This window comes from Coloeus monedula (genome assembly GCF_965178545.1).
Source record: "Coloeus monedula genome assembly, chromosome: Z".
Lineage (NCBI taxonomy): Eukaryota > Metazoa > Chordata > Aves > Passeriformes > Corvidae > Coloeus > Coloeus monedula.
The window spans coordinates 4,135,518-4,161,147 of record NC_138822.1 but is presented as its reverse complement, the minus strand read 5'-3'; the positions used below and the strand labels follow the sequence as shown (position 1 = coordinate 4,161,147).

Sequence of the window (25,630 nt, the reverse complement as noted above, 5' to 3'; positions counted from 1 at the left end):
TCTTTAATCATTGTCTGAAGCAACGACCGTCATAAAATTTATTTTGGTAATAGCGAAGAATAACAGTTTAGTTGAAGAAAAGGTTTTTAACATTGATGTTAAAATACATCATAAAGGTTTGGACGTTTTTATACAGCTGACAGCTTCCATTTTCAGGTTAAATTTTTATTACTGTTCTAGTGGTCCCACATTTCTGACTGGCTCCTTTAATGCAAAACTTCACAAACTCCTGTGATTCATTAGATGACTTAATAATAGACACTTGACAATTAAAAAGGAAGTGGAGGGCGGCTCTAAATGAAAGAAGAAGAAAAAAATGTTTGATGCAGGAATCTCTGCGAGCTTAGTAGGTTTTCACAAAATTCCGTCATTATTTCTATCATGTCTTTTCTGAGCACATTCTCGTTTTCCTCTGCCTGGAACAGCGGAACCAGCTTTTTTTTTTTCCAAAACCAACACTCCATGGTTCACACGCTTATTTTAATATAAATGATAATTTATCCGTTTTAAGCAGGTAAAGTATTTGTATAGTATCAGCATGGTGTTATCTGCAGATCTGAAAACTCCTTTCTTCTAATACAAAAAAAAAAAAAAAAGTCTACCCTAGAAATTACTGTTTATATCCCTAGTTATCCCTTTATATGTTTATAATCCCTTTATTTGTTTATAATGTTTGTTCTCTGCTTTACTTTCCCGGCCGCGGCGCTCCGTGCAGCGCTCTGCGGTTCCTCAGGGAGGCAGGTCCTGGCAGATGCCCGCGCGTCCCACACGACTCCCCCGGGCAGGGAGGGATGGAGCGGGCTCGCAGCGAGTTCGGAGCAGAGGCTCACTCCATCCCGCTTCCCGGTCGATGCCGGCTCGGTGACGGGAGGAAGGCACAAGGACCGGCCGGAGCGCACCAGGACCAGGCGGAGCGCAGTGAGGTACGAAGCTGCCAGGACCTGCCCAGGGCGCGCGTCCCGCCGTCCCCCTCATCCTCCTCACTCTCCTCGTCCCTCTCATCCCTCCTCATCTCCATTCCTTTTCCTACTCCTTTTTCTCCCCTTCTTCCTCCTCCGCCGCCGCGGCCATGGGGAAGCTGAACGCGGTGATGCTGCGGTGCCTGTCCCGGGAGCTCTTCAGGGTGCTGACCGCGGTGAGCCGGGCAGCGGGGCCGAGCCGGGCAGCGGGACCGAGCCGGGCAGCGGGGCCGAGCCGGGCAGCGGGGCCGAGCCGGGCAGCGGGACCGAGCCGGGCCCGCGGCGGGCGGGGCCTGCCTGTGGTGCCGCTGCCTGCCCCGGGGCTCCGTGCTGGCGTGTCCTGCTGGGCAGGGCCTGGGTCCTGCTCGTATTCCCTTCGGCCCCCCGGTGCGGGGCAATCGGGAAGGGCAGAGGAGTCGCTGGGGAAGCTCAGGGGTTCTCTGAGGATGCCCGGGGGTCGCCGGGTGGTCCCTAGGAATGCCCATGGGGTCCCTGGACATGCCCGGTGATCATACGGGTGAGGCAGTATCACCAGCGTCTCCTCTCTCTCCGCTCCTTGTGGCTGGGACTGAAATCTAATCGGCCTTATCTTCTTTCTGTTACCGCAGGAATTCCCCGGCTGGATTGTACATGAGCTCCCAAGGGGCAGTCATGCGTTAAAACCTTTGTTGAGTCTTAAAACATAAAAAGTTAGGTCTTAGAATCTGTAGTCTTTTAAAGTTGCATCCTCAAAAAGGAATTTTGCTGTTAAGCAGGATCTGATCTTTCACTGTTGAATGCAGGGGCTAATAAATCTATTTTTAATTACTCTTTTAGGTGGAAATGGGCATGAAGAATGATGAAATAGTTCCTGCTAGCTTAATTGTTTCCATTGCCAGCCTTAAACACGGTGGCTGTAATAAAATCTTGCATGAGTTGGCGAAGCACAAACTCCTTGCTTACAAACGAACTAAAAGTGAGTTTGCATTTTGTGTTTGTGTGTCCCTTTCTCATTCTGTCGCCAGTGCCTCACAGTGGTACCAGCCCAGCAGGTTGGGATGTAGGAGTGTTTGGTTTGCCTCCTCTTGGATTTACCCTGGGAATATGGGTTTGTGCAGCACCAGATGCTCTGTCTGCTGAGCTGCTCGTGCCTGTAGAGGTGACAGGCAGAAAAGACATAAACAGTTACCTTCTTTGCTCAGAATAAAGTGAAAAGGATCATCACTTAAAGCAATCAATCCAAATGAGTGATATCCTCACAGTTCTGGAGCAGACTGCACCATCCTTGGACATTTCACCCCCTCAGGAACGGCTGCTGAAGCAGTTTTTGTTATCTGCTATGTGACAAGGTTGTGCAAGTCTTTCCCCATTCCTTTCAGCCTTTTAGTTGGATCTGGCGCTTCAAACATAGTGGGGAAGTCTATGGAAAATACCCATCCCTTTTGTCCCAGTTCTTCAGAGGATCGAGGGTTGCTCAAGTTCTGTTTAAAAGTCTTTAGCATTCCGTCAAATTGGGCTGGTAAGAGCCAGGGGGTGAAATATTACTTGAGTGCTATGTACTGTAAACTGAAATGAGAAACAAGATTAAATTGAGATTTATTTTAAATGTGACTTATGTATAATAAAGAAGGAAATGTTCTGCTGGGGTTTTTTCCCCCTAGCTGTCCAGGGTTATCGATTATCTAATGCAGGATATGATTACCTGGCTCTGAAAACTCTCTCTTCCCGACAAGTCATCACTTCTGCAGGGAACCAGATGGGTGTTGGCAAAGAATCAGGTAAAAAATATAACGTTTTTAATAATTATTTTTAAGCAAACACATCTGTAATGTTGCAGATATTTTGCTAAAATCCAAGTGAGTTTTCCTCTGGTAGCCACATCAGTACATCTGTCAGACACCAAGATTTATGGGTCACTGTGTGGGGCTGTGTGGGGCTTCTGGCTACATTTGAGTGTTTATTCATAAGAGTGTAATTGTATTTTGTCCATTTTGTCTGGTTCTTACTTCATCAAGGTACTTTGCAGGCAGATGCTCGTTGTGTAGTGCTTTGTGAAGAGTTTCACATTTTAACAAAAAGATAATTTCAGCTTTTTTATCCCACTTAAAAATAAGGCAGTAAAGTAAGATAGGCTCAAAGCTATGGGAACACTATCTTGGTTCCTCTTGTGTTCACATGTAACTTGTGTAATTGGAGAAGGGGATTATCTGGGGGCAAATGCAACACTGGGTATTTGTTAACACTGTTTAAATCAAGATTTTGGCCTCTTGGGTTGCCTGTCTGCTCAGCAGGAAGGAGAGGCTCTTCCAGAATGTGACTGAGAACACCAGAAATATGTTAAATATGTTTCAGATCCCATCAGATCAGTGGGAGTGGAGTACTGTCAGCTTTTAACAGTAGTTTTTTCATGTTCAGATCTCTGATATACACTGTGTAAATTCAGCTGCCTTTACTGACTATACCAGAAACAGTAAGAAGTGAGGGAACAAACGTACACTGCACTTTACCAGCTTTTACTAGATACAATTTATTTGTTAGATCTGTTCCCTGACATGTCTTCTAGATATTTATATTGTTGCCAACGAAGAGGAGCAACAGTTTGAACTGAAATTGCACTGGCTGGGGAGAACCTCCTTCCAAAACCTGAAAAACAAATGTGACTACCACAAGCACAGGCACAAAATGTCCTGGCTGTACTTGTCCCAGATAGCAGCAATGAAGGAGTTTGCCTACGTGAAGGTAGGTGGCCACTCACACAGTGCCAGCAGTGGTGAGACACACTGCAAGATGCCTCTCTGGTAGGATTTATGCTTCATTTGCTCCTTTTCCCTGATGAATTCTAAGTATACATTTCAGACACTTTCAGTGCTACATGCTTCATGCACTTCCCAAAATGAAGCTCTGCCATGGGGATCCCAAGGAACTGAAGCAGGTGACACGAGAGAATTTCAGATTGACGACGTTATTTATGGGTAGGTAATCTGTATATCACCAGCTCTGCAGTTTTTCCTTTAAAATTTCTAGCATGAGCTTGGAAGTAGTTGTTATTTCTTACAATTATTTTTTAATTTACTGCTTTTTCAGTTGTTGGTTGGCTATCAAGGGAAAACTTTCAGTCTAGAGCAGTGTTCTGATCTAAAAAGGCACATATTGTTCTGCACTGTGGGAAAACGTTTAATTTCCAAGCATATATTGCTACTCTCAAGAGTTTTGTATTTTTTACTTCAAAAATTTTACTTTGTATTTTTTTCTTTAAAAAACCACAGCTATTGTAGAGTAATTGAAAGATTGGAAGCTAATTATTTATAGAAAACTAGTTTTCCATTCTCCTTTTGTGCTATTCAGGAGTAGTATATATATGAAATATTTTGATTTTCTTGTTATTTTAAAAAAGAACCATGATGGGCTCTACCAGTGGCCCCCACTGAGCGAGAAAGAACTAAAACCACCATTTAGAACTTCTGTATTGGTACAGGTGATCCAACTGGTAAAGAATCATGTGGTCAGAACTTGCAGGAATTTAACTGTGGGGGTCAGTTTCCCTGAGCAGAGGCTTGGGGGAGGACTAATTGTGCGCTGAAAAGCAGTAGTAGCTTAATACTTAAATAACAAAAGTTGACAGTACTCCACTGTCAGCTGTATTTATGTTGTATTTTCCATTCTGTTGTGTTTTTCTTCCAGAAGCACAATAGTTAAACTGTAGGCAGTGCGCTCAGTCTATAAACTTGGGAGTTTTATTTGTCTTTGCAGAGAAAGGTCAGAGGCTGTGAGGCTGTCTTCTGTCTTAAGGACATGATTTGAGCAATTCATGCTGCTACCACAGTGATGTGTACTGCTTGTCTTAGGTGTGGGTTTGTCAATAAATGTAATGTTTCCTTAACTATTTGATTTCAATTTTTCACTGTGTTGTCTCTTTCCAGGCTTTGCATGGCAGAGAATTTCCTGTCCCCAAACCCATAGACTACAACAGGCATGCAGTTGTTATGGAACTTGTTGATGGATATCCTCTGTAAGTAGTGAAGCTTGAACTGTCTGTGTTACCAGAGACCCTAACAATGCTAGGTTAAGGATAACAGGATGAGGGTTTTTCCTTGTTTTCTACACAGAAGCTGCACATTCTATATGTTACTTCATATATATTGAATACAACATCCTTCATGTTCTGAGCTCCAGTTTGTGATCCTTGCTCTGGTAATTCAGGTGAGTTTGTAACTCACTGTTGTAGAACTTCTGCACTGTTTATATAGAATACCAAATACAATCTGCTTCTGCACCTTCAAAAAATATTATTTTGCTTGATTTTTCCAGCATCTAGAAACATTAAATATTGCTGAGGTTTGTATTGGAAGGATTGATTTGGCTTTGAATGCAAAAGGCCTGTATACTTGATATACTGTAGACTAACCCAGGTCTAATGCAGAGATTTAAAGTGTCTTTATGGAACAAATCTGCTTGTATAGTATTAAAGATCTAAAGTGGGTAGTGTAATCAAAAGGGAATTAATTCCAAAGTGTAGCAGTTGAAGAATAACATGTAAAAGACTTTGTTATAGTCTGTCTCCCAACCTTCATTTGTTAAATAGTTCCATGTCCATCATGTAAACAGAATACTTCAGGATTCCTTGTGGAAGTCTGCAGTGGAAGTTTACTTTTTTTTCCTTTTCCTTACATAATCTAGAAAATACAATTTTGTAAAAGAAAATGTCATGTGGCATTTGAATTTCAACACAAGAAACAGAATTAGTTCCTACTGAGACCATAAGATTACCTAAAACAGGAGAGAGACAAAAGCTGCTGCTCCATTATTTACGTAATACATTATGACAGCAGTGCTCAGTGGGAGACAGTGAGTGTGAGTTTAGATGAGGTTTAGCCTGGGTGTAAGGAGATGTTTTCTCCTCTTGAGGACAGAGACGCAGTGGCACAGGTTGCTTGGGAAGGTTTCAGAGTCTCTCTCCATGCCCGGAATTTTCTGTCCCAGATAGACAAAGCCCTGAGCACTCTGATTTGGTCTTAGATTTGACTGAGCTTTGAGGAGAGTATTGAACCAGAGACCTAAAGATCCTTTTAACTTGAGTTACCCTGGCATTGTCAGATGTTTTTTATATACTTTGTCTGCATTTTTAAACTACATTTTCTATGTTTAGAATATTTTATTTTATTTAACTTTTCAGGTGCCTGGAAGATCCTGCTGTTGTCTACAGTGAATTAATGGATCTGATTGTCAAACTTGCCAAACATGGCCTGATCCATGGGGATTTCAATGAGTTTAATCTGCTTTTGGATAATGATGACCATGCCACTTTGATTGATTTCCCTCAGATGATGTCGGCATCACATGCAAGTGCTGAAGGGGAGGTTCAGATTTAAAGGTGTTTTCAAGGTAAATCTGAGAAATGCTGATGACAGCAAACAGTCAACCATGACTTGTTTCCATAAGTCTTTTCCTGATTCTTTTTCTACCATTGTTGTTAGGCAGCACAAACAATGTTCCAAACAAAGAATGAGTAGGAATGTCTCTGTAGAATAAATAAGTAATGAATTGCTTCTCAGAGATAATAATGTTGTTAAGAAAGGCTTAGAAATAAAGTGCATCCTGTTCCTCTTCCTAGGTATTTGTCTTGGGATCACTAATAGAAGTTATTTTCAATTAAAACCAGTAAAAGACAAGAAATGTAGAGTAAAAGTTTGTCATTGTGATAGACTTCATTGATTTTTTTATATTTGTACGATTCTGGTTTTTTACAGGTATTTTGACAGAGATGTTAATTGTATTAAGGAGCTCTTTAAGAAATGCTTCAACTACAAGAGTGGGTTCTTCCCAGCATTCAAAGACTTCAGGTAGAAAAGACCAGACGAGTTTGAATTGTCCTGCTTATGTCAGTAGTGATGATTTGCTGAGAAAAATGGATGCCTATGAGAGAAATTTAAAAAGCAATAGGCCCAGCTACGCAATTTCAAATTATATTTTTGTGATTCCTACTGTGTTTTCTTCAACCAAAGTCACTCTAAGTGGTTTTCAAAAGCTAAAGTATGCTGTAAAACCCTATGCAGCCTCCTTTGTCTTGTAACTAAGGAAGAGAGATCAGTCTGTATGGGGAATTACAAGGTCGAGTTGGGTTGTGAGCTGTAAAACCTGCCTGCAGAGGCACATGGCAGCACAAAGGAGCACAAGGCAGCACAGAGAGGCTTGTCTCCACCGGGCCCTGGGGGGAGGAGGTGTCACACGGGAGACCCCGAGGAAGTGCATTGCTGATGTGACAACACAGGATAGGTCACGCCATGTAAGGAAATGCTGTGCCTTAGAAAAGCATAAAACCAACTCACTCCTTTGAATAAACGATTCCAATTCCCTGCCAGTCTGGGTCTGAGATTCAATTGCCGACAAGTCTGAAAGCCTGATCCAAATGGTAAATGTCCAGGAAATGTTAACAGTGATGCAGGATCAGCCTGATCAAGCCTTCTGGAGTCTTGAGGATTAATTTGGGTTTCAATTTTAAGTCTGGTTTTAAAATGCTTGTAAATATGGTGACTGCCTCTTTAAGCATTATTACATTCAAACTTCTCTTCCTATATCTTTTGCCTCTTTGACAAAGTAAAGTAATTTTTCATTTTAAGACCAAAGCTGTTAGAATGAAAGCAGTTTTATTTCATTCTGAACACTTTTCCTAAGGAGTTCCACACTTCAGTCAGTCTGTATGTCATACCGCTTATTATTCTCTTTGCTTTAGCATAATTTCAACTAAAACCAAATGGTATTCCTGCTAAAGTAAAAAAATTTCCTGTAAATAAGCATAAATGCAGGTAATTGAGATGGAGTTAGGAGTGTTTTTCTCTGACTGAGTATGGCAGAGTTGAGCTCAGCCTTGGAAAAGGCTGAAGGGCCAGCTGTGCCTTGGAAGTCCAGTGAAGATGCTGAGAGTTCTCCAAATGCTTTTTTTAAGGACAAAAGCATAACTGAAAGGGGTGCTGAAGTGGAGAATCAAGACAGGTCAATGAGGGTGCTGTGAGGGTAAGAAGGACGAAGACAAGTGCCCTGAGCTTGTCGACTCTTCAACTTTAAATGAGGAATTTGGGCATTACAGGTAAAGATTCTTACTTGGTACCCTAACAGTGTAGTTCCTCCCCTCCCCACAGTAAATGCAACTCTTTCAAGCAACTCAAAAAAGACTACTCTACTACAAGCTGCCCTTGTTTAAACTGAAGAGTAAAAATTCAATTTATTTTGAAAACATTACAATCAATATATTTCCTATTGGTTCCTTGATTCTCCAGCTGTGTAGTAGTATTTATTAAGAAAACAGGTCTTACACTTACTTTGTGAACCAAACAATTTTCTGTGCTGGATTTTCTCCCCTTTATATTTATTTCAGTTACTATTGATAGTGAAGGAGTTTCTGGTGTTAAAATACTACTTCTAAATAGCTTTTATGATAAGTTTGTAATTCAAATACTCTGTGTCAAAGCCAAATTATTTCACTGCTCACTCAGCTGAAGTTAGCAAGAACAAGCTTCTTGGACTGTACTATTAAAATATATTGCAGTGTGTATTGTTCTGGCTTTTAATTCCTTTCCTGACACACTTAGAAACTCCTGCTTGGCTTCAGACTAGCCCCTTTTATGTGAAATTCTGTCTCTTGAGTCCACCATGTATGTGGATGCAGAGGTCAAGCTCACACTCCTCCTCACTTCCTTTTGCTTTTCAGTTAAATGACTTGTCAAAACATTGGGCAGGATCAGAAATGTTTTTTTTTTAGTGCCCTGAGGCTTCACTTTGTGTGATTGGTATTTATGTGGCTGTTGTGCAACAAATCCTTCTTTCATAGAGTGCCTGACTTGAACACTCAGTGTTCATATTTAAAATAAAAATAAAATAAAATGTATCACTTGCATGTTCTGTTCTGAGTTTTCAGGTTATAGCCCAGAAAGTGAAGACTCAAACACGGTGCTCGTAAAGGCAAAGAGTTTTTCTCTTGAATACATTGATTTACATCTGTTTTAGTATGAAGAGTGCATCATTGCAGTTGCTGGGCACAGAACAAGGACTAAGAGCATCACATCAGTCGGAAGTGTTGGGGGCTGTTCATCCATTCCCCTGGTAAATATTATTGTTATCATCTAATTTACTTTCAGACCACCTTAAACTGCACAGAGCTGTTATCTCCTATTTCTAAAATTGTTCTCTGGCATTAATCATCTTTAAAAAGACTGTTACCATCTACCTCTGCAGTTTGCACTTCCATGCCCACATCAATATAGGACTGTATATAATATATATAATCCTGCTGTAATTCTTTGCAAGGAATGATTTCCAGCACTCTCCTTCATGTGTTGTTCTTTATTTTCTCACTGAAGCTCCACATCAGCATTAACAACTCTAATTTACCCAATAACAGGCTAATTCATGTTAATGTATTTTATTGCACTAACAGCATCAGGTCATTCATTTTCGTTGGTAGCCACAATCATTTTATTTTTTATTTTGAATGGGTGCTTGAGTCAAGATTTCATTTGGCCTTTCTCACCTGTCTTCTTAGAGATTTCTATGAACTCACCTTCAGTAGTGATCTCATTGGCAATTTGATTTGGTCTTTCTGCATTATGTAAATCTGGACATTTTCAGCAGAATTTAATGCATTTTTCTTCAGCTCCAGGCTGCGCAGTAGGTGGTAGATCCACCTCTGACACATTCACAGGTGTTAGTCTGTGAAGCAGACTTGTTCTACACAAGGTGCCTGTGTGCCTCCAGTACTCATGGAAGAGTTGGCTGCTTTACTCATTCACGTTCGGATTCTTTTTTTTTAAGAGAAGTATTTTAAATACACAGCAATATGTAAATGGCATGTATGTACCTAATTTTCTGTTCTAAAAGAAATATAAAAGCACTTAGTAGAAAAGCTTTCCAGCAATTCATCAACATATCAAACCTTGTTCTTCACTAACTTACCTTGCACAATGCTTCCACTTACATGCTTTTAGGCTGAGTAAAATACCCTTCCTGCCCGTTGCTGAACCTTACTGTAGCTTTTGAGTGTTAGAGCTAAGGTAAGAATGTGTATAACAAGGTATTTGTAACATGGGAAAATAATTACAGAGCTAAAAGTGCAAAGTAATGGCACTGCTGTAAGAGCCACTGGGCTGCTTAGAGCTGATACTGCTGCAAGCGTTTATCTTGTTTTCATGCAGCTTGCTTTCTGTCAGTGGAGAAAACATGTTAAAACATAAAAAGATTCTTAAATTAATCACAAAAAAAAAAAAAAAAAGCTTGCAGGCATTGTTTCCGTAAACCATGGCAGTACTGGCAATAGGTGGCAGTCATAATTTGCAGACTACGCCAGAAGAAGCATCATGAATTTCGTAAAATCATCTATTTCACATGAAGTAAAGTCATCTTTCTGTACTTGTACGAATCTTTACATACATTCATGTAACTCACTTAGAGGAAACGAGGGGAATGGTCCACAATTTAAATAATTACTTGTGAATCTTATCTGAAGCATTTCTCTCTATTTGCTCACATTTAGGTTGTGATGATGGAAAGACAAGTGGGTCTTTCCTCCTAGTACTCTGGTGGAGAAATAGATTTTGGTGAATTTCTGTTAGATTACATGTCAAAGACGCATGGTATCTGCCTTGCAAAATTTCTTCTAGCAAGCTTCCAACAAGATGTGATTCCACCATGATAAAATAGATGACTGCCCATCTGTCTTAGCCACACTCGTGTTAAGGAGTTGTTGTTTTCCATTAGAATCATTCACATTTTTGTCATCTAAACTTTTAAAAATACCAGAGTGCTAAAAAAAATGGGAACAGGGCAAAGAATTACTGCTGGACATGAAATGTTCTACCATATTATGAGCTTTTACATTTTTGTGGAAGGCGTGTGTTTTGCACCAAGAGGTGCTGGTCCTTTATCATCCCTGTAAGAAACAACAAACAACATTGAATTCTAAGGTAGGATTTAAAATGCTGTTTATTAGAGCTTAGACTATCAAAAGATGATAGCACAGACAACCCCACACATCTCTAGATGCTGTGAGTCCTGATGGTGTAGCATTGAACACACAGAACTCCATGCAGACCTTGTCCAGAGCAGAGAATCTCCCTTTTTTTATTACTTTCTTACAAGGAAACAACTCTTTTCATAATTTCTACAGTCAAGGTGAACATCATGAATGTTCATGTTGGTCCTGAAAAAGTACCACCTGTGTGTCTTGTCTTAGTGCTAAATCCTCAGAAGGTTCTGATCTGGTCTGTTTGTTTGTAGGAGCTGGTGAAACGGAAGATAAAGGGACAACTGACCAAGCAGCAAAAGTCTGCTCTGAGGCAATGGCTCTAAAAAGGGGAGGCAAATATTTACACCAAACAGCGTCGAGAAAATGTGCACAACATTAAGTCAAGCTTGGATGCAGCCACCTTCTGGGAATAATTTATTAAAGCTCCTGTGGAACATGAGCAGTGTACAGAACTGAAAGAATTACGCTAATTTACCTTTGCTATAAAGGAGCAATCTCTTCTATGCAAAGCAGATGTTTTTCTGGAAACCAATAAACCTCATTGTTTTCCTGTGATTTTGGCTGGGAGATTGTGTGTTGGAACCCTGGGCTCAGAAAATTTAGTTTTATGGGATACAGTAATATATATGTAGTAAGATGGAGGATTTCAGGTGTAGGTTAGTTCTGCTTTCTTCTTCCTTCTTCTTCACAAGCCTGGGTGATCTCATATTGGTTCAAAAAACCTGCGTTGCCGAACATGAATGATTAGTTATTGGATCATAAGTAAAAATAAATTAGTTGGCATTCCATAACTGGATAATTTGGGATTTAAAGGACCTTGGAAAGTAGAACTCTAGGGCCATTTCCACCTTGTTAATTTAGAGGCACATTCCGTGCAGCTGTACCACAGGTAAGAAATAATAAACATCTGAGTCCCAAGAACAACTCTGCGTCTCCTGTGTTTCAATCCAAACTCTGAGTAAAAGAACTCAGGAAACAGAGGCAGAGAAGAAAAGGAACAGAAATGGAAAATTTAATAATTGTGTTTTGTGTTTCTAGTCAGCACCATTGACTGTAATTTAGATTGTATCAGTAGTACTGGTTAAGATCAGGACAGTAATTTTCAACAGTATCTCACTGTAAATGAATCATAGTGTGTTTGCTGTGCAGAGGATTGCTCTTAAGAGGCAAAGAAGGAAAAATTTTTAAACCAATTTTTGCAATGATGCTGAATTTAAAAACATGATCACTCCATATGATGAATATGCATTCTTTGAAGCCAACAATGCTCATTTCTATTTTCCTTTACTCCAGTACTTCACATAAGGATTTTAACTGAGCCTGGCTGCCCTGTCTCCTCTCTGTTCCACCCTGCCTTCATTTCATCCCCCTGGGCATGTGCCTCAGGCTGGAGATTGAGCTTCTGGGGAATGATCATGGAGCAGATTCCAGGCCTCCTCACCACATTCAATCCAAGAAGCAGCAACTGCTCTTCAGACTGTAATTTCCATACTGTTCTAACTTTTGTTAGAATGTGAATGTAACTTCACATTTTCTGTAATTTTACCCCCACACTTGGGTACTGCTGAATTTAACTGCTTTGTATTGCAAAGTGCATTGGCACTCTCACGTGTAAAGTATTGAGCCATTAAAACATGCTATTATAACCCAGACCCTATAATATTTGTTTTACTAATGTCTGTGTAAATATAACATCTGTGGTTAGATGGCTCCCCAAGTGCTGAAAGGACGGAATCATGCCCTGGGTTGCAGTGGAGCACTTGGGGAAAGGAATAAAGTGGTTTGGCAACAAAGGAATGACAATGCGTAGGGAACCTTGTATCTGCGTAGTGAAAGAAACCCTAATTCATTTTTCTGTTTAAATGTTAAAGGCAAAAGCAAACCTCCAGACAAACAAAACATCAAATACAAACCAATTAAAAGTAACTGAACATTTACAAAGAAAAAATAAAGCTATTGTGATTGCGGTGTGGCTTAGTTACCAGAAGTAACATTTTCCCCCTAAAGCTTTTTGTCACATTTAGTGCCTACAGGACAAGCTAATTCTGTCGCATTTCCCACCTGCTTTGACTTCTGCTAGAACAGCCCAGCAGCACTTTTAATCACCAGATCTATTTTGGAACAGCACTGAAGACGGGAAAAAGGAGGAAAACCAGCACTGGAGTGCAACATCCATATCTGCAGGCAGTTTCTGCAGGTGGCAGCAGCCCACGGCAATGAAAAAAGAAAGCATGCAGCAACTGCAGGCAATCCAGCAAAAAGGCAGGTTCTTGCAGAGGGATATTTTCCCAACTGCGACAGCCAAGCGCAGAGAGGTTGTGCAGACTCCGTCCTCAGAGGGTTCCAGACCAGACAGAGGCCAAGGTGACCTGGCCTGTCCACACAGCTCATCCTGCTCTAAGCAGGAGACTGAACTAAGTGACCTCTCGAGCTCTGTCCCAACCTGAAGTTTCCTAAGATTCTTCCCACTGTGTTCAGATTCCCAGGTTCTAGGCATGCCTAGAACACAAAGCAACACAATGATCAAAGGAGAAGGAATTCCAAGAGCAGTGCAGAACTACACAACGTATAAAAAGATTTACTCATAAAACTGCAACAGTATGTTCCTGAGGAACAACCAGCAGCCCACATTCAGAGGGGATTTCATGCCCTTCTCCATCCCCAGATTATTCAACTGCTGTCGAGAAAGGCTCAGAGCCAAGGGATCCATGGAGAGATTCCTTTTACATTCCGTTTGTCTGCCTCTCTACACCCCTTCTGACTTTACTGACAGCAAAACAGCTTTGAAAAAATCAGCGTAATATCCCTTACATTAAAACTCTAAATACAATTTTTTTCTATCTGCGTAACTTGCATAAACACAGTTTTTCTTCAATCACAAAAATATCTAGATTCAGTTCTATTAGGAAAAAGTAATCTCTGAAGACTTGCTGTTTATCAGTAAGTTCATCTCACTACTACAACTGACAGAAAATCCACTTTCATATTCATTTTCCCCTGCTAATAATGAAGAGTATTTATGTATTCTAGAAAAATTAACATCTTGACTTGCACTGTAATGAACATGTAAATTTTGTTCAGTGACACATTGCTCCAAACCAATCCACGACCATGCACATTCCCAGAAACACCTCTGATGACTGATCATAGTAACAGGTCAGAGCAAGTAACTCCCCAGGAATAAACCAAGATGTAAGGTTTTAATTCAGAAAACAGAGACAACAATAATCAACTGGGAAACTTTTTATTCAAGCAACATGGTAAAAGTAAAACCTATTTATATACCAAGCAGGTATTTTGCAGCAAAAGTCAACCAGCCAGTAAGAAAAGTAGTAGAAGGAGAGTTGTAGCAAATAACAGTATTCTCCAAACTTGTTTCCAATTTGTGTAAGTAACTGCCAAACTAGCAACTTGAAAACCCTCAGAAATCTTCCAATATGCAGTGAAAAGCAGGTTTAGTTAATAAAAGTCATTTCCCAACACTCAAAGTGCATGTTAGATATCGTGCATCTCTCACCTACCTGGTAGGCTTGCACAGAAGCACCACTACCAGCCTACATCAAAAAGAGAACAGTTTCAGTACGAACACCTTGCAGGCAAAAGCCATAGTCTGTGGAACTATCATCAAGGACTTCTGACACTGGTGAGGTGCTGTCCTCTGAATGATGCATTTACCTCCTTTGGTTTCACATCTCTTACCACAAGAGCTATGACATGCACTTTGTGGTGACTGTCATGAAAAGTTAGGACAGGAAGACCCCCTTGCTTTCCAGGCTATCCACAGATATACTGGGCCCAGAGGTGTCAACATAGTCCCCTTCCTAGTGTGTCTGAGACCCTGGGAGACCTTCACAGAGAACATTCTAGAATGAACAGTGCAGCACTCTAAGTCTGCATCAGAACTCTCACAAGCATGGATGCACAAATGGTGCAGCCTTGACACCAGTCACATTCCCAATCCCAGAGGCACAAACAGTGTGGTTTACTGATCCTTGTGTCACAATAAGGTTGATAAACTATTGATAAACACACCAGTATCAGAAAGCACAAGCAGTAGTATCCCCTTGGAATAAAGTTACCGGACAGGCATTCCCACAGGGAAGCACAGGGGTACAGCCTTGTCAGCCATCCCAGTAGTCTACCCTGACCTCCTTCCCCTTTTAAGTTACATTTTTATTGTTTTCTTGGAGAGCGTGTCAAGACAAAGTTCCAGCTGATGTCATTTCATGATTAGGTGAATTTTGAGTGACTTTAGTGAAGCATGCATAGGTTTTATTTCAGAAAAGAACACACCTCCACGGAGTGTGTACATGCAAAGTGTACCTGGGAAGTTCTCTAAGAATGCACACTGTTGGGCAAAAGCATAATCCAAAAAAGGAAGAGAACTAGTAATGGTGTAAGTAAAACTGCTGTGGATAAAAGCTCACTGACCAGAAAGCACTTAACAGCCTACCAGCAACCCAGCAGGCACCAACAGTCTGCATCCAAACCAACAAAACACTGGAGGTCTTTAAAAGCCTCTGGACCCAATCCTGAATAATCTGCTTAGGCAGGGAGGTTGGACTAGATGACATTCTGTGATCACTCCCAACCTCACCCACTCTCATTCAGTGAAGATGAATAGCAAGTCCAAACCCCTTCTCACAGTTCCTGTTATATAATTTTCCTGTCAACTTTCAAGCTCTGTTGTTAACATTGCTCTCATGCACACAATTGGACATGAAGAGCTGAAAGAGGGAGGAAGACACAGCAAAATGCAAGGAGCAACTTCTTTTAGCCATCTCCTCGGTGTTTATTTGTATTACCCTGCACAGTCTCATATGCTTTCTGGACACTGAGACCTTTATTCAACTGTGCAAATGAATAAACTCCTTCCTTAGTTTTTTCCCTCATGGAGTTATCCCCAGCTATCCTAAAAAGGGATGACTATGTTACACTTGGTATTCAGCAGGAGTCACTGGCTCTAGGTCTTTAACAAGTTCAAGGGTATCACAGGTTGTTTTTAACATCACTACTCCTGCAGCTGCACCACCAAATATGGGGCTCTCCAGACAACTTGGGAAGTATTTGGCTTAAGCAGCAACTTACTTCACAAGGTTTCTCATAATGTTTAAAGAAGACCCTCTGTACCCTGAACCAAAATGGTTCCAGTGGTTCATGTAGTGGAACAGCTGATAAAGCTTTAGGCGTTTCTCAAACCCTGCAGCTTTGGGAATTTTACTGTGGTAAGCAGAATAAAAAGAACTGCTGAAGCCACCAAACATCCCAGCTATTGCAAGCTCGTACTCTGAATGGCCATAGAAAGAAGCTGGATCGAAGATAATCGGACCAGAATCATCCTCAGCTACATTTCCTCCCCAGAGATCCCCATGCAGGAGAGCAGGAACGATTTCCACGTTACAGAACAAACTGGGTATCTTCAGCTGCAAGGGGAGAAAAGCAAGACATGTAAATGACACAATCATTCACCTTAAAATGTAGAGGTTTATCTGCATACTTGAAATTTCTTAAAGCCTGTCATTTTAAACACCCCAGGACCTGGCCAACAGAGATGCCAAGTACATCCAGAGGATTCTTATTTTTCATGAAAGGCAGCAGCAGAATAGTCATCCAAATCTTTTTTAGTGAGAGAATAAAAACCTTAAAACTCCAGTATTGACCAGGGTTAGTAACAACAACCACCAACACTACATCATTAGAAAACTCAGGGATGTTTCACCCAATTTCCACAAAGTAGCACCCAAAGAGCCAATACTGCAGCCACGTAATCAGAAGCAGAGTGAATGAACAGACAATGTGCAGGACAGAACTGCTTATGCACATTTCGTATCATGAACATGTTGCAGGGAATGAGAAATATGAACTCCATCCAGTATTTCCTAAACAGGAAGGCAAGGTGCTATCTGGCACTTTGGAATTCACTTTGGAATGTTAGCACAGGGTGATGTGGCAAATGCCATTATACTTTAGAATAACAGCATTTTTAATCCCTAAAAACCGGGATCTCTTACCAACAGAACCTGGATCAAAGCAACAAACAGGAACTTTGTTTTGAAAAAATAAAATTTAAGTATACCCAGCTCTCACAGTAATGAGAACTGAGAGAATTGCTCCTACCTGAAGCTGTGCCCAAAGTTCTCTTGCCTCTCTGTCTCCTGATTTCTTTTCAACCATGTCCATCTGGGGCTGGATTCTTTGTCTGGCAAAGAAGGTCACCCAGTCACTCTGCCAGTCATTCACCTGAAGGAACAGGACTGCAGGCGTCAGATCTACACCACACGAAAGGCAGAGTGTCTTCTTTTTCAAATAAGCCTTTTGAGGATTACATAGTGTTTGTGCTGGTACTATCCAGGGACAGTAAATGCTATCATTTAATCGAATGTTATCTTAAAACATTAAATTAGGGAAATAATTTTCTCTTGATGATTAAAATCCAAGAAATTGAAGAGCTATCACTGTCCAAAGCAGCTGTAAGTGCTGTCCAAAGCACCACCTTCCTTAGCAGGCTGAACCATGTTTTTTTTTATTTTCATGGCTCCACAAAAATTCCTTTGTTTCCATTATGATAATTTTGGCCCTTTCTGTCACTGAAGGGAAAACAAGACAAATTTAAAATTCTATCAGTCTGATAAAGTACAACCTACCTGTGGAAGGTAACCACAGCAGGTAACTGTATGAAAGCCAAACTGATCCACAAACTGGACTTCTGTTTGCCCTTGTCCTTTACCTTTCAAACCAAAGACAAAAATTCAACACCAGTGACAAAATACTAAGCATCCATGACACAACTGAACCTGGAAAACTACACATGAGTACAATACTGCTTCTAATGAGAATTTTTTAAATTGCGCTTTAATGTTGTTTTTATGGTTACAATGATTGTTGCAGTTGTTTACTACTGCAACCCTAGGGTATATCACCGTGTCCCGCAGCCATAGGGAGGAGGAGGAGAGAAGATCCAGCAGGCAGGAATTGTGCAGCGAGACTGATTTATTTAATTATTTTACCAACTCTTTTATAGACTTTTTCCTTCATAGTCTAATTGGACAAAGGATCAGCCACCCCTTGGGGGTGACTGGCTAAAATTCTAAAACATCCATTGTCAAAATATTTTTCTACTGTACCATAAACAAGACTTTTCAAGGCTGCGGGTGTTTGTTGTTTACATAACTCTGCTACCTCTTCTGTGAGAGAGAAAAGTTTCTCACAGGCTTAGAAAATAGCAAGAAAATCCTCACTAGCAGCAATTTTGTATCCACAGCTGTTTCTTAAATTTAAAGCTTGATGTAAAGCAGCTGTATTCTACTCTTCAAAATTGTATTTCGAGGTTCTGTATCTTCTCTGATACCATGTCCTTGTAGAAACTGTGGTTTGGGCTCCCAAGGGTCCAAAATTGAGTATGTGTTTTGCTTACAGAGACCCGAACAGTGCAAACAAAAGCAAAAACAATCCCTGCCTAGGTCTGTTTCATCCAATCTTCAGTGGAAGATGAACATGTCCTGAAGTAGCAAAAGCCATTTTAACTATTTTGTAGATTATTATTAACTGGGTTAAATTTGCAAACAGCTGTGTACTGTACCAACTGTGCTCCCTTCTTTCTTCAGCTTCTCTCCAAGTTGCTGGTTATGAAGGTGAAGATCAGCCAGCTGTGTTCCAAGCAGTGCTGAATGTCTAAGAAACAAAAATAATCTTAGTAACACTGACACATGAACAGAACCAGGTCTTGATATTCCAGGAGTTACTTAAAGAGATTTATCAAGTAAGTAAAATAAGTTCTGCATCTCTAACTGATTTTTCAGAGTATTCTAGTTATAAACACCTTGTCTTCCTATCAAGACTGCATAGTAACACAAAATGTACTTACTTGGCCGTTTCTGACACCACTGCTGAAAGTGAAAAGTGAGCACCAAGCATGAATTTACTAACAAGGAGAAACTATCTATTCTAATTTCAATCAATCAAGAAGTGTGATATCACTTCTGTAAGCACTTTCAGTAAGATATTTTTTAACTCTAGCAACTGCCTTTGGGAAATAGAACCAAACAAGGTTGATCCTTTTCTTTCTACTGCTCTTTCTGGCTGCTTTTCTCTAAAACGCAAGAGTCACATGGGCCTAGTTTATTATCTATTTTTAATAAAACCACCTCCTCTACACGGTTCGGAAGAGTCTTGTAGTAATTACAAACAAATCTTACAATCAGTTGCCTCCCATGTTAACAAAATTACGTTCCTTTTCCCGCCTTCTACCTTCATCAACTTTCCCTAGTCTCAAGGCACTGTTGGTTAAGGCAAAGTTATTTCTTCAATTTGTTCCTGTTAACACAGACTATAGCTACCCCCTGAAATCTGCATGCCAAAGGCACCATTTTTGAGCCCAAAAGAGCAGTATCTCTGCCTTTCTCTTGGGACTCACTATGAATTAGAAACTCTGCCAAAAAGCAGGATGAGGGACAAGACTTTAAAGTGACTGCAGAAGGTCTGAGAGAAAGATGAGAAATTGGTCATGATCACCTCCCTAATGGAATCAAGACAGATGAATTCATCATATTAAGTGCTCGTCACAGAGAAAGGTCAAAAGCTTGAAACTATCAAAATGAAGGTGGCAGTTGGAAAATACTGAAATCAAGATTAACTGATCTGGGGAAGTGCCTCTGCACACTCATGCCAAGCAATAAAGTACTCATTCTTATATTGAGGGCAAGTACACAAAACAGGTAATCAGGCTGGTCATTTTCCTTTCTGTGAAAATAAACTTTACTGAAAAAATGACTAATTACCTAAGCAAACAAACCCGAAACTAACCAAAACCCAGACTCATTTTGTGATGCACGATCTATTTTCTAAGTGAGTCATTATGAAGAATTTTATACAGTTCTCTGCTATATAATTTTCCGTAAGTCTCTTGACTCGCTTTAGAAAAAAATTTAAGTAAGTTTCCCCTACGAAAACAAGTTATTTAATTGTCTTAACAGCCAAAATTTCTGGTTAACAGAGGCAAAGATGACACTATTTTACCTGTTTAAGCCCCCCATTTCCAAGTGTTCCATCACAAACGCAGTACTGCCCCCAGGCAGGTCTACAACTTTGAGGGGTTTAGGCACTTTTATCGTCTGTGTTTTCAGGATGGCTTCCAGACTTGCCATTTCTCCTTCAAACATTCTTCTGGCCTGCCAGATATTAAAGGAAAGCATTAGTGTCTATGAGCATCAGTCACAGGTAAACAAAGCACGTCCACAAAATCAACTGATTTTGTAAAAGTTAAAAAGAAAGGTTGGAGGGAATGTTTAGTCACACACAAGATACAGACAGAACCACACCATCAGACTTGACAGCAGTTTTACAATTACAGTAATTTTGCTTCATAAAACCACTGAGTGAAAATGACTTAGGTTCTAGGATTCTCTGTAACTTAGAAAGTCTGTTTATAACTGAAGGAGTGCAAACTGCTTATAGATAATGTATGAGCTCCTTCAGCTGTGTTCCATCAGACTTGTGTTCTAGTGCTTTCACCAGAATGGTCTTCCGTGGTGTTTTCTTTTACCTCATGGGGGAAGGGCGTGGGTGGGAATCAACTGTAGCAGCCAAATGCCTCTTATCACACTTGCACAAGCCAAGCCACCACCAACTGCATTTGCTTGGAAGACATTCTGAATTTGGGACCTATTTCTGCACCTGTTATCACCTCAAGGAAAATCTACTCTCCCGAGTTCCTTCTCTGAGATCACTGACACTCATCACGTGAAGAAATGCTTCTCTAGAAAAGTCAGGCAGGGGTTGTAGAAAGAGCACATTGGAAATTTAACGTATCTGGTAAAAACAAAAGCAGGGAAATAGAATGAATAAAATAAAAAGAGAATGCTAGCCCTTTAGTAATGATCCACAACACAAAGGACAATTTGCAGTAGACATCAACTAAAAATTCCAAAGCCTGGAGGCAATCATAGAATGGTTTGTGCTGGACGGAACCTTAGAGATCATCCCAGTGCTCCATAAACATACTTTGTCCCACCCCCTTCTATGGGCAGGGACACCTTCCACTATCCCAGGTTGCTCCAAGCCCAGTCCAACCTGGCCTTGGACACTGCCAGGGATGCAGGGGCAGCCACAGCTTCTCTGGGCACCCTGTGCCAGGGCCTCATCACTCTCAGCGTCAGGAATTTCTTCCTAATATCTGACCTAAAACTACTCTGTCAGTTTGAAGCCATTCCCCTTCCCCTATCACTCCAGGCCCTTGTAAAGAGTCTTTCCTCATCTTTTCTGTGGGCTCCCTTCAGGCACTGGAAGGTGCAATTATGTCTCTACAGAGCCTTCTCTTCTCCAGGCTGAACAATCCCAGCTCCCCTAGCCTTTCCTTATGGTGCTCCATCCCTCTGACCATCTCTGTGGCCATCCTTGTGACTCAAGAGTGAAGACCTGCTGAGTTACTGACCCATGAGTTAGCTTTGTCCAGAGGAAATCAGTAAATACTGTGTCACTGTCCAAAACATCACACTTGGCTAAAGCCAGCTGCTCAAACAGAGTAAGAATTGCTGATGCACAGCTGCTGTGGCTCACACAGCGCAGCACTTACAGCACTTCAACAAAGTTTGCTTTAATCAGTGCTCAGGATCCACACACAGGCAAAAGCATACAAAATGAAACTGCTGAATAGAAAATCTATCCAGATCTTTCTTTTTCTGCCCCAAGCCTGATCTTGCAGCTAGTTGGATTGTATAGCTAAACACAGAATTTGCAAAGGCCTAAGGAAAGGCTACACCAATTCAAACTCTCTTCTGTAAAGCAGGATAACCTTCCTGTATTATTCCAAGTTACCACCTGCATGCATCCATTCAGGTCCCCAGCCTGATCAGAAATCGTTGAGGAATTTGAGATAGATATATTGGCATACATACTTTCTAAAACATTTGTTTGCTACAAAGGGCAAATACAAGTTTTGACTTCTCTTCTGCCACTGAATCTATTTATGATAGAAACAAGTACAGAGTACCTTTGAAGTAAATTCCACCTGATCTCTGTTTTTGCAAAGGATGCTGGAGAAGTAAGCTGCATTGTACTTATCCCTACCAAATGCAGATATCTACACCTTCAACAGTAGGTTCCAGGTATTGAAAAGAAAAAGCAGAAAAGCTTGAACAATTGTGAAAAAAATATCACTTATTGAGAAAATTTCTTGTGTACAGGGAATTAAAAGGTTTAGTTAAAACCACGGAAGGTGCCCACCCTCAGCAGACAATTTTATACCTGCTGGGGTGCCTTAGCCACTGTCACAGCACTTGCAGACAGTGTTACACCACTGCTGCCCTCTGTAAATGACGACAGCACGTCATGGCACTGCATGTCCTGGACTAACAACACTGATACCACAGCACCATCTCAGCACAGTATCAGGCTGGCAAAGTCCTCCCAGACCATCAAGTCCAACCTTTGACCCATCTGCACCTTGTCACCCAGACCACAGCACTGAGTGCCATCTCCAGTCGTTCCTTGGGCACCTCCAGGGATGGGCACTCCACCGCCTCCCCAGGCAGTCCCTTCCAATGCGTAACAATTTTTCCATGAAGAAATGCCTCCTGATGTCCCGCCCAACCCTCCCCTGGCCCAGCCTGAGGCCGTTCCCTCTCTCCTGTCCCTGTTCCCTGGGAGCAGAGCCCGACCCCCCCCGGCTGCCCCCTCCAGTCAGGGAGTTGTGCAGAGCCACAAGGTCCCCCCTGAGCCTCCTTTGCTCCAGGCTGAGCCCCTTTCCCAGCTCCCTCAGCCTTTCCTGGTGCTCCAGACCCTTCCCCAGCTCCGTTCCCTTCTCTGAACACGCTCCTTGTCGTGAGGGGCCCAGAAGTGGACACAGCACCCGAGGTGTGGCCTCATCAGTGCAAGCACAGGGGACGGTCACTGCCCTGGTCCTGGTGCCACACCAGGCCCGGAATGCTGCTTCCCATCGCGGCGCCTGCCCACCCCCGGCACCCCCAATCCCTACCCCGCCACACCTCCGACCGAGAGTTGCTCTTCACGAACACCCGGCCGTGGTCCGTGTCGTAGCTCCGGCCCTGGCTGATACAACCACCCCCCGTGTGCCCGGTCGGCCGCAGCACCGCGGTGCCGAGCGCTCGCTTCAGCGCGTCCTCCATGGCGGCGACTGCCGGGGCGGGGACGGGAGGGAAGGGACCGGTCAGGAAGGGGCGGGACTGGGCGAGAAGGGGCGAGAAGGGGCGGGCCGGGCAAAGGGCGGCTGAGGCGGCTGAGGCGGCTGAGGCGGCTGAGGCGGCTGAGGCGGCTGAGGCGGCTGAGGCGGCTGAGGCGGCTGAGGCGGCTGAGGCGGCTGAGGCGGCTGAGGCGGCTGAGGCGGCTGAGGCGGCTGAGGCGGCTGAGGCGGCTGAGGCGGCTGAGGCGGCTGAGGCGGCTGAGGCGGCTGAGGCGGCTGAGGCGGCACGCGGGCGCTGCTGTCAAAAGATTCTCTCGCTCCTCGTATACCGATTCTCCCGTATGTTCAGTTTTATTCTTCTCTTAATCACCGAACCAATTACAAAACCACATAATATGTTGACTTGGAAGGGACCCACAAGGACCATCAAGTCCAACTCGTGGCCCTGCACTCGTGTCCCCCCTATCCTGTATGCCTGGGGGCGCTGTCCTACAATATTTTTCTTAAAATGTGCAGAATTTCATAGTAGAGATACCGGCTCTCCAAGATCTACTGATAAATTTACTACAAAGCCCCGAAGAAAGGAAAAGACCGGACAAAAGCAGCTTCAAATATGATATAGGCAACAACAGAAGTAGTTACAACGCTGAAACTTCTTTATTACAAAAGTTTGATACTGACATGCATCATCTTAAATAAATAAGCTACAGTTCAATAATGACATACGCAATTTTTCAGACATTAACCCTAAGTTTTAAATAAATAAGGTACACTTGATAAATGTGTCACGGTTGAAGCAGACGTCGAGTGCCAGGACTCTGCTTGCTATTGCCGAATTCTTGTGTAACACTATTAATGTGAGACAGCTTGTTGTGCAGACACTGGCATCCATTCTTCACTTCACAGTAGCCGGGGCTAGACTAGGAAGGAAAGATAAAAAGAAAATTAGGGCATTCTGCGGAGTTTAGAATTTTATGTTCTTCCCAGCACCAAAGACAGCTCCAATAGGTGGAGTCTGAGGGCTGAACAACTTCTTTGGCTTGGTTTCTCAAAAATCAGACTCAGCGCATGTAGAGTCTAGGCATCAGTGGGAATTCCTCGTGGTTTCCCTTTGTCTGCTGGCAGAGCACCATGGAATTTGAAATATTAATTCTGCTCACAAACACATTAGCAATCTAGCCGAAAACTAAATAAACGCCATCCCACATGCCTCAACGTTCATAAGTATCTAAAGAATTCTGGTACTGAAGTTGTGGAACGTGTGTGTCCAAATCAGAGAAGTCTGCAGAATATCAGGGCAGATCCGTGTGGCCACTGTGACCTCAGAGCTGATGTCGGTCCCTGGCAGCTGCGGCGTCACCGGGGGCTGCCCCGCTCCGCTATAAAAGCGGGCGCGCCCGCCCGCGCCCGCCCGCGCCAGCATGGCCCGCTACCGCCGGCGCTCCCGCCGGAGCCGCAGCCGCAGCCGCAGCCGCAGCCGCAGCCGGCGCCGCCGCCGCTCCCGCCGCCGGGGCGTGCGCAGGAGCCGCCGGGCCTCCCGCCGCTCCGGGTACCGCCGGCGCCGCCGCGGCAGCCGCAGACGCCGCCGCCGGTGCTGAGCCGAGCGCGGGGCTCGGCCTCGTACGGCCCGGGGAGCGCCCAGAGCGCGGCCGTGGCGCGGGGCTGGCGATGCCAATAAAGGCCAGCAATGCTCACCGCAGTCTGCGTGTCCCTGCGTGTCCCTGCGTGTCCCTGCGTGCCCGTGGGTGCCCGTGGCTGTCCCGTGGCTATCCCTGGGTGTTCGTGTGTGTCCCCAAGTGGGAAGTTGCCCTGACGTACCTGTCAGTGTCAAATCTGTCTTGTGCAAGTGGTGGGGTCCTGAATCCCCAAATGAAGGGAACACAGAATGATGTCTGCAGAGAGCTCTCAGGTCATCAAATACAAACCTTAACCCAAAACTACCGATCCTACCACTAAGCCGTGTCCCTAAGTACTATTTTTACTCTTTTTTTTTTTTTTTTTTTTGGTGACACCACCATAGCCCTGGGCAGCCTATTCCAATGTTTGACAACACTTTTCGTAACAGCCGAATAAAACCCTTCCAGGTGCAACTCTAGGCACTTTTTTGTCGTACTGCTGCTTTTTCCCTGGCAGAAGAGCCTGAAGCCAGGGTGACCAGCGGGAATCACAGTCTCGTTCAGGCCCCTCATCTCACCGTGCCATGCCATGGCACTTCCTTAGTGACACCCGGCCCTTCGCGCTCCTCATTTCCTCCCTTTTCCCCCAAGATACAGCCCAGGAACCCCCCTGTCGAGTCCCCCCCGAGGTGCCTCTGTGGCCGCTCCTGGGCTGGGCTGAGCAGCAGCAGTCTGTGTGTCCCTGCGTGTCCCTGCGTGTCCCTGTGTGTCCCTGCGTGGCCGTGGCTGTCCCTGCGTGGCCGTCCGTGGGTGTCCGTGTGCCACAGCCCCAGTGCCCCTGCAGGAGGGCTCCGCTCCGCAAGGCACCGCTCGGAAACAGGGCTCGTGTCCCAGGAGAGCCTTGACACCCAGATCCCCCCAAAGC

The 25,630-nt window shown here is 43.1% G+C and overlaps 1 protein-coding gene and 1 pseudogene across 5 annotated transcripts; one reads left to right on the top strand and one right to left on the bottom strand.

Annotated features, from left to right (window-relative positions):
• Window positions 1–1,069: 1,069 nt before the first annotated feature.
• LOC309584835 (serine/threonine-protein kinase RIO2-like) lies at window positions 1,070–11,366 on the top strand (annotated as a pseudogene). Its single transcript has 10 exons — window positions 1,070–1,135; window positions 1,776–1,914; window positions 2,600–2,716; window positions 3,502–3,677; window positions 4,859–4,947; window positions 6,112–6,291; window positions 6,686–6,778; window positions 7,782–8,022; window positions 8,940–9,035; window positions 11,205–11,366. The product of its transcript is annotated as a serine/threonine-protein kinase RIO2-like (transcript).
• On the bottom strand, window positions 10,959–23,075 carry LOC309584924 (ketosamine-3-kinase-like; the record flags this gene model as incomplete). 4 transcript variants are annotated; one of them, XM_082301270.1, is made up of 8 exons in its annotated part: window positions 10,959–11,675; window positions 14,475–14,507; window positions 16,240–16,376; window positions 17,071–17,193; window positions 17,598–17,680; window positions 18,533–18,624; window positions 19,969–20,120; window positions 22,935–23,075. In XM_082301270.1, the coding sequence occupies 8 exons, from the start codon at window positions 23,073–23,075 to the stop codon at window positions 11,657–11,659; spliced, it is 780 nt and encodes a 259-aa protein (XP_082157396.1). In that variant the 3' UTR covers window positions 10,959–11,656. The 4 variants fall into 4 exon arrangements, with proteins under 4 accessions (XP_082157396.1, XP_082157397.1, XP_082157398.1 ...); XM_082301271.1 differs by lacking the exon at window positions 10,959–11,675 and adding an exon at window positions 13,289–13,452; XM_082301272.1 differs by lacking the exon at window positions 10,959–11,675 and having other exon boundaries at window positions 14,293–14,507.
• Between the last annotated feature and the right edge of the window lie 2,555 nt (window positions 23,076–25,630).